We start from the raw sequence: 11503 nt of genomic DNA, 5'->3' as shown, positions 1-11503 counted from the left end.
GTTTCCTTCCCTGGCAGGTCTGTGTCTGAGATATTTGTAGCCCACTGTAAGTACCAGCACTTACACGGAGTGGTGTCCAAACTCAATTCTCACTGTGCTCAAGCAAACCATCGTGCCACCCATGGCCACCACTGCTGTGACTAACTTCTGTCACTTGCAGTTTTAGGAGGCAAGCCACATGCTGAAACTGGGGATAGAAGCTCTCCCAGTAAATGTTTCAAGCTGCCTTTCTCCTAGTGCCTGAAAATTCATTTGCTGTGTGAAGATCTGACAGCACAGGCCACAGAATCCACCATGGCCAAGTCCTCTGCAAAACATGAGGGAGAGCAGCACAAGGGACAAACTGCATTTAGTTGTCCACTTCCTGTATGGCACTTGGCAGATCTTTGTTTATCAACAAAAATGAAAAGTCAGGAAAGAGGATGTTTTATGTGGTCATGTTATTGCTCTTCATCTGACCCCATGGATGAGGGCTTGCAACTCCCTCAGGCTGAAGGTCACGTTTTGTAAAATAAGTTTTTATTAGCTGTGAAACATTTCTCTTTAAAAAAAAAATACAAATGAAACTTCTTGGTTTTTCAGAGAGACACCTAACAATTTGCAGCTGAAACACAGCAAAGTAGCACCTGGTGTGTGATAGTCAGAGCCACTGGGTAGAAAACAATTAAAAGAAAAGTAAAATAAATGTAAAAGAAAAAAAGTACACACACAAGAAAAAGGCCCACAAAGAGAAAGGATGCAGAAAAGTAATTTAGCATTGCCAAAAACACAATCTGTTTTTTATAACATGAACATCAACTTCCTTTCATTAATAATTTGTAAATATTTATTCTGGTGAAGGTGTGACTAAGGCACTCTTGCATCCTCATGTACATCCCTGGCATGGGAGAGGGTTTTCTGGAGGTGGTAAATGACTTCAGAGACCCCAGCTCCATTCCTCCCCAGTTTTGTGGGAACTCTGTTATCTCTGTCTTAAAAATTACAAGGCACCAGGACCAGGTCCTGTGCAAATCTCTTGTTTTTCAAGGGATCCATTTGTTTTAGAGTTGTGGGTCTCCACAAATCATCTTCCCCCTAAACACTAAATTCCTGCATTTCTTGTAGTTATTCCCTTGCTCATCTGGCAGCCCTTATGCTGCTCTGCCAGGTAAATTTCAAGATGTTTGTGTCAACAGCCACAATATTTTGGGAAAAAAACAAATATAAAAATCTAAAATTAAAATACAGATCTATAGTTTTTTTACCAAGGCTATATAGATTTCTATCCTGAACCTAATACAAGTTCAGAGATTTGGGGGATGTAGACATAGATTTTGGTCACATAGCCTCAACTGATGATACTAATTTTTAAGAAGTTTTGCCCGTCAGCCAAACTTTACTCTTCTGTATCTGCATTGTGCTTCTATAGGTGCCTACTTCAATGTAATATCAAGCAAAAAGGGTTTTTTCCAGCTTCAGAAGAGAATAATGAAAGGCACGGGAAAAAAGGTTTGTTGGGGTAAGCAGGCTAAAGGCACTTTCATTCATCCTTCTGGTGTCTTCAGTTCAGTGTCTCCAACTCAGCAGTTTTTGGATGCTGAGCAATTGTTGGATGAGAGGGCAGATACGGATACAACTCATCCAAAAATTGTATCACCTCCCTGATGTGAAATAATATTGGCAATTCCTTTTTGTTTTATTAATTTGACACTAAAACCTTTCATAGTTTTAATTGAAGTGATTATTTGAAAAAAAACAGAGAGCATGAAATTATTAATAATTAAAGAACAATTAACTTTGTTTAAAGAGGGGTTAAGCAACTGAGGGAGATCTTTCTGTAAGTGTTGAAGTGGTTTTGCTTTATTTTTTCTCTTTTGTTAAAGTGCAGGTTTTTACTCAAAGATTCCAATATGTGGGGTTTTTTGGGGTTTCTTTGAGACCATTTTGTTCTTACTCTGTTTCCCTATTCAAAATACATTAAGAAGGAACTTAAGGACATGGTTTAGTGGGACTTAGGGACATGGTTTAGTGGTGAACTTGACAGTGTTAGAATTCTGATTGGATTCAGTGGCCTTAAAGGTCTTTTACAGCTTAATTTTTCCTACTTGAATCCTTCATGATTCTATGATTGTAAGGCTCAATTCATACTTAAACATAGATATTTGCTGCCTCTGAGATGTCCTAGGATGTCTCACCTGACCTGTCCTGCTGGTCCAGTAAAATATTAGTGTTCAGCAGGTTCTGGGTCAATTTTATGTGGCACAGTATGGATGTCTCTAGGTATTTCTAATACACTGAACGCAAAGAAACAAACTCAAATCCTTCCATTTCACAGAACTTCAGTGAAAATATCTGCTTACATTTAGTATTTAGATTCTACTTAGCTACTAGCTGGCTGCTTCTCTTTCAGACCGGAGAAGGGTTTTTTGTGCCCCCAAAGTACCCATTTCCCCTTCTCAATCTTGCCCCTTTGTTTACTCTGGCAGCAGCACAATGTCATCTTGTGACAGCACTTTCCTGCTCAAATCCACACCTGCCTGCTTCTGCAGGAGAGAAAATGGGGCTTCAGAGAATAGAAAATACAAAATTTAAAAAGTTGTTTAAGAGACACACATCATTAATAAACTCCTTATTAAACTCCCAGGTTTTGCTTGGAGAGTAGGGTCCCAAACAGGACAGCTGGGCAGGAAGAGAAGGTTCAGACCTGAGGCAAGGGATAGCAACCTATTAAAAAAAATTACTTTCTTGTTTTCCCTTTTTTTTTCCCCTCTGTGACTTCAAAGAAAAACGATTTGCTCATTTGGTAATAACTGATGGGAACTGTGAATTACTGAGCAAGGCCCCCAGCCTAGTGTTTATCTCCTCGCCAATAAATCTCTAAACTGAAGCAATGAAGCTAAGTACTGCTGCTATTTCTGCATTTTATTTCCATATTAATCAAAACACAAGCCTACCCCCACCTCTTCCCTAGCCCTATGGAGCAGGAGAAGAGGTGTGAGTGGACCGTCTGGGTTGGACTTCTCAGGTAGGGGGGGTCTGGTAGGATGGGAGAGCTGGGGAGAAAAGAAACCCCAAAACTTAGAGAGTTGAATACTAGTCCCTGGCGTTTTGGCTTCAAATTTGTGGCAGACCCCTGAAGGCAGAAGCAGAGGAGTCCTCCCCCATGGGAACTAGGAAGCACTGGGAAGGGAGGAGTTGTTGCTTTCCCCTGAGACAAGGAGCAGCATCTGCCTTCTTCACAGCACAGCTGTGCTGGGACCCAGTGGTCAGCAAGGGGATGCACAAGTGAAAACCAACGGTGTCCATCCACCTCTGATATATTATTTCTATTTCTATTTCTATTTCTATTTCTATTTCTATTTCTATTTCTATTTCTATTTCTATTTCTATTTCTATTTCTATTTCTATGTGCGCCTACAGATATTACTTCTTATTGTGGGGGAAGGGAAGGGAAGGGAAGGGAAGGGAAGGGAAGGGAAGGGAAGGGAAGGGAAGGGAAGGGAAGGGAAGGGAAGGGAAGGGAAGGGAAGGGAAGGGAAGGGAAGGGAAGGGAAGGGAAGGGAAGGGAAGGGAAGGGAAGGGAAGGGAAGGGAAGGGAAGGGAAGGGAAGGGAAGGGAAGGGAAGGGAAGGGAAGGGAAGGGAAGGGAAGGGAAGGGAAGGGAAGGGAAGGGAAGGGAAGGGAAGGGAAGGGAAGGGAAGCCAGAATGTCTATGTGTGGCTGAGTGGGTTTTAAATGTCCCCAAAGAGCCCTTTTGCTGAGGCCCCAGGACCGAAGGTGCTGAGCGATGGATATACTTCGGGGCAAGGCAGCACCGCCGGGGGTGGCAGTGGTCCGGGTACCCGACTGCCGACTCCCGCACGAAGGGGTGACTTCGTCCTCCTCTCGGCTGCCATTTACAGCCCAGCCCCGTCCAAGGCTACCCCGCTTGCCCCTCTCCGAGGGGAGGGATGCTGGGCCGGGAAGGATGCAGAGTCGGGGAGGATGGAATCCCTGATGGAGCCGTGGCTTTGAGCCGTGGCTTTGAGCCGTGTCAGCCGGCATGAAAGGTGCGTCGGGGACAGTCGGGTGGGCTGAGGAGGGGCCGGCAGCCCCGCGTCCGGACCGGCGCTGCCCGGCCCGCTTCCCGCTGCTCCGCCGCCTTTCCCCCGCTCCTGTTTGCCCTCTGTTCGCCTTCCCTCCGCCAGCAGCGCCGCGGGCTGCCGCTGCCAGCAGCGGGGAAGAGGGGGGAGTGTGTGTGAGAGCGCTTCGGCTGTCGGGACCGTGCAGGGGCTCCAAGCCGGACTCTCTCCCCGGGACGGCGGAGCCGGTCCGAGCCCTGCACAGGACCCCCAAGCACAGCTCCGACGGCAGCTGGGGGTCACCGCACCGGCCCCCTCCTCGAAGGCAGCCCTCACTGGTACACCCCATGGACAGTGCAGCCCTTCCCCGGGAAGGAAGGAGGGAGGGAAGGAAGGGAAGGAAGGGAAGGAAGGGAAAGAAGGGAAGGAAGGAAGGAAGGGAAGAAAGGAAGGAAGGGAAGGAAGGGAAGGAAGGGAAGGAAGGGAAGGAAGGGAAGGAAAGAAACTGCAGCATCTCTCGATCATCTTGCTGAATTGCCGCAAGGATTTACCTCATGCTTTTTCATAACGTGATTTGTTAGTTCGTGTTTTCGAGGTAAATGCACATTCTTTTCATTTGCAAATGTTTGCGTATACGTGCTTATGTCTTAACGCTGACTTGGGAGTTGCAGTATTGCACATCCCGCTCACTGATCGCCCACAGGTGCCTTTCTGAAAGTTGTTCGGCATTTCGGTTTAACTGCGCCGTCCATCCTTCTTCTGTCACTGCTCAACTTACGACTCAGGGGAAGTCACCTTCTCCTGTTCTTTCAGGTCCCTCCCGGACATGCCCTTTCGCCTGAGGCAGGAGGCCGTGGTTGGCCGGGTTGCAGGACCGCGCTCCGCAGGGCGCTGGTAGCCGCCAGCGGCGCTCATCTCCACGGAGAGCCGCCTCCCTGCGGGGCAGAACTGCCTCTCCCAGCTCTGCCCATCCTACCATTTCCCTCCCGGAAAAACAAAAAACAAAACAAAACAAAAAAACAAACCCAAAAAAGCAAAAAAAAAAAAACACACACAAAAAAAAAAAAAAAAAAAAAAAAGGACGGAAGGCTTTTCTTCAAAAGAAAAAAAAGTTATTGCCCATAAAGGCCCCAGCGCCTCTCCCCAGCGCTGTCCGCGGCCCGGCGCTGCTGCGGGACTGGCTATGGGTCACCCCAATTCCTGACGGCTCCCAGCCCTCTGGGAAGCTGCTGGAAGCTGCCCGGCAGCTCGCACACACCTGAGGACATGGGGTTTGTGGCTGCTTCCGAGGCAGGGCACACGGAGCTGTGCCAGCCTCCTCCTGCTGGGCCCGGGAAGTCCTGGAGAAACCCAAAGCGATCAAATACGGCGCCTTTTCTCAGCTTCAGGTCCCGGACAAAGGCGAAACAGGCAGCTTGGAATTAATTTTTTACTTTATTTGGAAATCTCATCCAGAAACACTGGTCAATAATAAATATATCGATAGTTATTATCAAGAATATATAAAAAATAAAGACATGGTGGTGTCTTTGAGGCCCCAACCGAAAAACAAACAAACAAACAAACGAAATTTAGAATAACATTATTTCAAGCAAACTCCCAGGAAAACAGATCAAAAAGGAAATAAACAGCAACAAGCTTCCGATTTAGATACATAAATCACCGATGTGGCAAGAGTTGACCCTGCATGCAAAACCAAACCATAGCAAAAATTAAAAAAAAAAAATAAATAAAAAGCAGCAAACACGAATAAACCCAGAGCCAGCAACAGATATTTACACCCCAGACAGCTAAATCAGCACATTTCACCGAGAGCAGGAGATAGGACACTCTGCAAAACAGATCTGCTGGAGGGTTGTGCTGTGTTTTGCACTATTGTCCTCTTTTTTGTTTTGGTTTGGTTTTTTTCTTTTTTTCTTCACAGACGGGGGAAGAAAACCTAGCACAAACAAAACTGCATCATAACCAATTCTGTAAAAACAAAACAAGCAAAACAAAAAACCACCAAACTACAAAACCCCCAAACCATAAACCACACCCGCAAACTTTAGTGAATTCCCTCGGAAGACCCTGTTGCCAGGGGAGCCGCCTGTGGCCGGTCCCCACGGGTGACAAGCCGGGGCGGAAAGCATGCATGCACTCTCTGGTCTACCTTGGGCCGCTGCTGCTCTGCCGCAGCCAAGGTTGGAATTGGAAATTTCGGAGGTGTCGCCGTGCGAAAGGAAGAAAAGGAAAAGCCCCGGGAAAAAAAGAGTGGAAAAAAGCCCCAAACCGATTTCATCGTTTCTTGGTAGCTGCGAATACTACAACGACAACCATGTCTTTTTTTTTTTTCCTTTTACATACATTTTAAGGAATCGTTTACATTTGATTACCATGAGCGGCATTATTATTATTATTATAATTATTATCATTATTATTATTATTATTATCGTCATTCTTTTTTATAACAGGGACTTTTTTTCCAGTTTAGTATAATAAGAAAACATCGCCCAAGGAGGCCGGTAGAACATTACCTTTGCAAGGTCCTTACTACACTAATCCCGTGTTACAGGGGACTTGTCGAGCGGGGGCAGGTCCTTCGGCGGCCCGGGGGGGACCGGCCGCAGCCCCCTCTCCGTCCGGGGGAGCCCCGCCGAGTCACTTCAGGAGGTCCTTGGTCTCCCCCGAGATCCTGGCCATGTTGGAGGCGGTGAGGGCCGAGAGGTGGGGCGGGGGAGGCATCTGGCAGATGGTGCAAGGGCACGGCAAGCCCGCCCAGTGCTGGAAGCCGCTGCCGAGCTGCAGGGCGGGGGGTGTCGAGGGGGTCTTGAGCAGGGAGTGTGGGGGCCGGATGGTGCCGATGGCCGGCAGGGAGGCGGAGAGGGAGGAGGAGGTGTTGGCGGAGGACAAGGCACTGCCGAGGATGGGATGCACCTGGTGCACAGTGCCGGCGGCGTGGGGCGGGTGCCCGGCAGAGTGTCCCACCGTGCCGCAGTGAAAGGCCGAGTGGTGTCCCCCGTAGATTTCCCCAACTAGCCTCTTCATCTCCTCCAGGGAGCTGGTGAGCATCAGGATATAGTTTCTGGCTAGCAGGAGGGTGGCGATTTTGGAGAGTTTTCTCACAGAAGGTCCATGAGCGTAGGGCATCACCTCCCGCAGTCCGTCCATGGCGAGGTTGAGGTCGTGCATCCTCTTACGCTCCCGGCCGTTGATCTTCAGCCGCAGCTGCTGCAGGTCCTGCTCCGAAAGCTGCTTCTTGATTTTGTACTTGCTGCCTTCCCCTCCGGCCTTGGAACCGTTCCTGGTGAGGCCTTCTCCAGACATCTTCTGCACCAGATCGTTCTGGGTGGACGAGACAGAGTTGAGCCGGCTGTCTTGGTGGTGGTGATGGTGGTGGTGGTGATGATGGTCTCTCAGGTACATCTCATCCATGTCTGGCGAGGAAGCTCTGCTGGAGACAGAGCTGGAGTCAGAATTCATTGTATTCGGGCTTCTGAGCAAGAAACTCTTCCCTGCTCTGGAGATGGCGGAACAAGACAACTCTCCTTCAAAAAGCAACAAAAACAAAACGAAAAGGAAAAAAAACGGACGGCAGGGTCTGCCAGTGAAGAGCTGGAAATGCTGGAGGAAGAGGAAAAAAGTCCCTCAGCCCCCTCTCTCTCAAATATCTCCCCTCTCTCTCTCTCTCTACCCGGTTACTCAGCCTGTTTACAGGATGGCTAGTTAGTGTATGCTTGGACTAACCTCAGCTCCAAAAAGAGGGGCTTTTATAGAGCTGCAGCAGAGAGCAGAGACAAAAGGAGCCCTCCTATGTATAATGGTCTAGTTAGGATGACGTGCCATTATTCAGGGCGGTGCGCTTTGACTGTCCCATTTAGCAAGGACCCCTATTCATATTCATTGTGGTGCCACCCGGGACACCTCAGCCACGGACCATCAGGAGTCAAGGAGACACAAAACCCCTCTGATTGACACCGCACACTCATCGCTCCGTGTGCGCGCCTTCTCCTCCCCCTGCCTCCTCATTTCCAATATAAAACCTCATCCCGTCTACAGTAGGGAGGCAGGGGGCTGCGAGGGGCTGCGCGCCCGCGAGGGGCCGGCCAGCAAACCCCGGGCAGCGGGCGGCAGCCGCCCGGGGAAGTCCCTCCGCTGCTGCGGGAGGGGATGGGGCACGTCGGTAGCCCCCGTCCTACAGCATGCCCGGCTCCAGCTTTGTTTGACTTTCCCTCCCCCTTTCCCTGTCCCCCCCCGGCCGGGGCGTGTTGTGCGGCACCGGCTGGCCCTCGCCTGGGCGGGTTGGCCACAACTGCCTCGTACCTGGGTAGCCGCTTTGTTTAAATGAGCGATGACGACTCGGGCAACAGCCGCGGGAAGGTGCGGGCTGGGAAACCCGCCTCCCCCCGGGCCAGTGACTCCCTTTAAATAAACGGGGAAAGCCAGGTTGCGGCGGCAAGCCGGTGTGCTTGGCGGTGGGAGGGGGTGCCCGGCAGCCCCTGGGGCTCCGCTGACCCCGGGTCCCGTGGCGGCGCGGCGGGGCGGCCGGAGCAGCCGTCGGTGGGACCGAGAGGGCCGGGCCGGACGCAGGCGGGAAGGGAGCCAGCTCGGGGGGCAGCTCTGCAAAGATCCCCAGGCGTTCGCGCCAGTAAGTAGATGGGTCCCGGGCACCGGCCGCAGCCAGCGGTGGCGCGGGGAAGGGAGGATGGTGCGTGGGGCCGGGCTGGGGTGTATCGGTCGGGCAAGGCGGGTGGGGCACCCGGGGCAGGTGTCACCACCTCAGCTCTCGGCCGAGCCCCGTGTCTGTCCCGGGTGCGGATTGAACCGGCGTGGCCGCCTGCGAGGTCTCTCGGGATGGGGAGGTGAGAATTCCCCTGCGGGGACGGCGGTGGGAGCAGCCTTAGTGTCCGGGGAAGGGCGTGTGGTCGTTCAGCGCATCTTCCCAGCCCTCGGCGATGCGTACGCGATGAGTACGGGGCTGTCAGACGGGACAGGACGGGAGCCACCCGCTCCACCCTGGAACTCTCCGAGCCGTCCCTGGTGCCCCCCTCTCTTGAGGGAAACTGACCGGCTGAGTGTCCACTTTCCAAGAGGTTGCTTAGAGCCCGGAAGAAATCGTGGCAGGACTTCGCTCGTCCTTAGTGTCCCGGCCCCGAGGAGGGCGAAGAGTCGGTAAAAGAGGGATATTTTCGTCCGACTGAGTTTAACTGTGGTTAATGTGCTGAGCAAAATTAAAGCCTTCTGATTCTAGCACTGTCAGTATACCCTGCGGTGAGAAGGAAAAGAAAAGAAAAAAAATAAAGAAAAGAAAAGAAAAGAAAAGAAAAGAAAAGAAAAGAAAAGAAAAGAAAAGAAAAGAAAAGAAAAGAAAAGAAAAGAAAAGAAAAGAAAAGAAAAGAAAAGAAAAGAAAAGATAGTTTAGAGAACATATCAAAAAGACGCGACCTCGGCTTTATCACGCTTCCACCGCGAAAGCCGTAAACCACCCTAGACTTTTCCTCAGCTGACAGGTTTGTCGGACATACAGGCAGGAAACTTGGCCGGACCCGGACTCCACAGGGCCGTCCGACCCCACGGAGCCGGGCGCCTCCGGTCTCCGCGCCCTGCAGAGCCGCTCTCCTGGTGGCTCCTGGGGGCTGCCCGCTCCTCCCTGAGTCTTTTTCTCCCGTGGTGCTGGGGTGAAGCAAATGAGCAAAAACTGCTACGGTGACGGCGACAGCGGCAGAAAACCGCGCAGGATCGGGGAAAAGCCCCGGTCCCGGTCTGGAGGCTGCTGGAGGGGCTACAGCTCCCACCCCTCCTCCCCGCATCCGCCGCTCCGGAGCAGAGGCGCAACTTGGTTTGGGGAAGTTGTAGTCTGGCAGGGACAGAGGAGAGGAAGGCAAAAAGATGCCGTCTGGGGAGAAGCAACAGGAGGGTTCCTGTCCTCACCTCCGGCAGGGCGTGCTGCTCCTGCGAGCCCCGCTCACCTACGGGCTTGGGGTTTCCTCGGGATGGGGCCGGGGGACGATGCCGGACTACGGCGCCTCCCGGTGCACCGCGGGGAGAGAGGGGCGGGCGCTGGAACGGGAAGAAAAGGTGGACTTGTCACTCGAAGGAATATTAGTAATAATTTTCTCTCCCCGTCCCCGGGAATGTCGCTGTTTCCCAACGCCCCTGTCTCGGTTGCGCGGGCCAGTCCCGCCTGCACTACCGCAACATCCCCCTCATGGGACGGGGCGGCTGGACTCGGCTCCGCTCGGGGTCGCCTTAGGGCAAAGGAAGGAGCTGGGAAAGATAAGCAAGGTTAAATCCCGAGCACAGGGAGCATCTCCAGGAAAGTCGTTTCGGAAATTACCAGCCCTTCTCCATCACGATTGCTGGTCCTAACACAGCCTGGCGCGGCCAGACTTCCTCCTGGCTTTCCTTTGCAGTTCGAAAGAAAGAGAAAAACATAGATGAATAAAGGAAGGAGACACGGGGAGAGAGATAAAGGGAGAAAGAAAGGAAAGAGAAAGAAAAGGAAAGAAGGAAATAAGGAAAGAAGGAAAGAAAGAGGGAAGGGAAGGGAGAAAGGGGGAAGGAAGGAAAGAAGGAAATAAAGAAGGAAGAAAAAAAGGCACAGCAGAGCGGTTCGTGGGAATTGTCCCTGCTGGGCGCAGCCATGTGGGAGGAGAACCACCCGGACACTTTCCGGCGGAGCCGTCCCGTCCCGTCCCGTCCCGTCCCGTCCCGTCCCGGCGGGCGGTGGGTGCTCTCGGCGGGCGGGGGTCCGCGCTGCCTCGGGGCGCGCTCGCTGAGCTCGCCGCTGCCTCTCCGCTCCGGAAAAATGCCCGCCATCCCTCGGCCAGGGACATTCGGGACAGGGCTGCGGAGAAGTCGCGGCTCAGCCAACAGCGAAGCTGCCCCCGACGGCAAAGCAACGAAATTAAACCCCAGGAGTCAGAAAACCAAATATTTCACTATTCGGGGAGTGGGAGAGGGTGAAAGATATGGCTAGGTCGTAGCTATATCAAATTAGAGTGCTCTATCCCATCTTTTAATTCCTATTTTCATGAAGACACAGAGATTTGGTGAGGAAGGGAAGCGTGCTTTTTCGGGAAAGACAAACTGCTCGGGGAGACTCAGAGTATCAGGTGCAGGGGCGTCCCGCCCCGCACAGCGCCGGCACCGAGCCGGAGCCTGGGGGACTCAGCCCGCTACGTACCCGGCAGCAGCGGCTCACGGGGAGGATTTTGGGTTTAGAGGCTCCTCCGAATCGAAATTGTGCGTTTTCAAAAACTGGATTTTAGTTAATGCATGCACTTTAAGGCAGTGTCCCATTTTGAATTATCATAGTGTTTGGTATGGAAATTGGATGTACTCTGCTCTTGCACAGGGTCACTATGACAGAATATTAAATCTTGTCTCCCCTTGACTTCAGTGATGTGGCCGGCAACATAGAATATAATTAGTGATACGAAAACTGTTTATACCGGTGTTATGTATTTTTCTTTTGGCTTTATT

The 11503-nt window shown here is 51.6% G+C and overlaps 1 protein-coding gene across 1 annotated transcript; it reads right to left on the bottom strand.

Moving 5' to 3' along the window:
• Positions 1-6679: 6679 nt before the first annotated feature.
• On the bottom strand, positions 6680-7501 carry OLIG3 (oligodendrocyte transcription factor 3). The gene has a single exon (XM_062488918.1). The coding sequence runs from the start codon at positions 7499-7501 to the stop codon at positions 6680-6682; it is 822 nt and encodes a 273-aa protein (XP_062344902.1).
• Between the last annotated feature and the right edge of the window lie 4002 nt (positions 7502-11503).

The sequence above is a fragment of the Cinclus cinclus genome, chromosome 3 (assembly GCF_963662255.1).
Source record: "Cinclus cinclus chromosome 3, bCinCin1.1, whole genome shotgun sequence".
NCBI classification, from domain to species: domain Eukaryota; kingdom Metazoa; phylum Chordata; class Aves; order Passeriformes; family Cinclidae; genus Cinclus; species Cinclus cinclus.
The sequence above is the reverse complement of the archived record's forward strand: the minus strand, read 5'-3'. Positions and strand labels throughout refer to the sequence as shown.

Coding starts and splice junctions, on each gene's coding strand:
- OLIG3 (XM_062488918.1), bottom strand. CDS start 7,501: ATGAATTCTGACTCCAGCTCTGTCTCCAGCAGAGCTTCCTCGCCAGAC.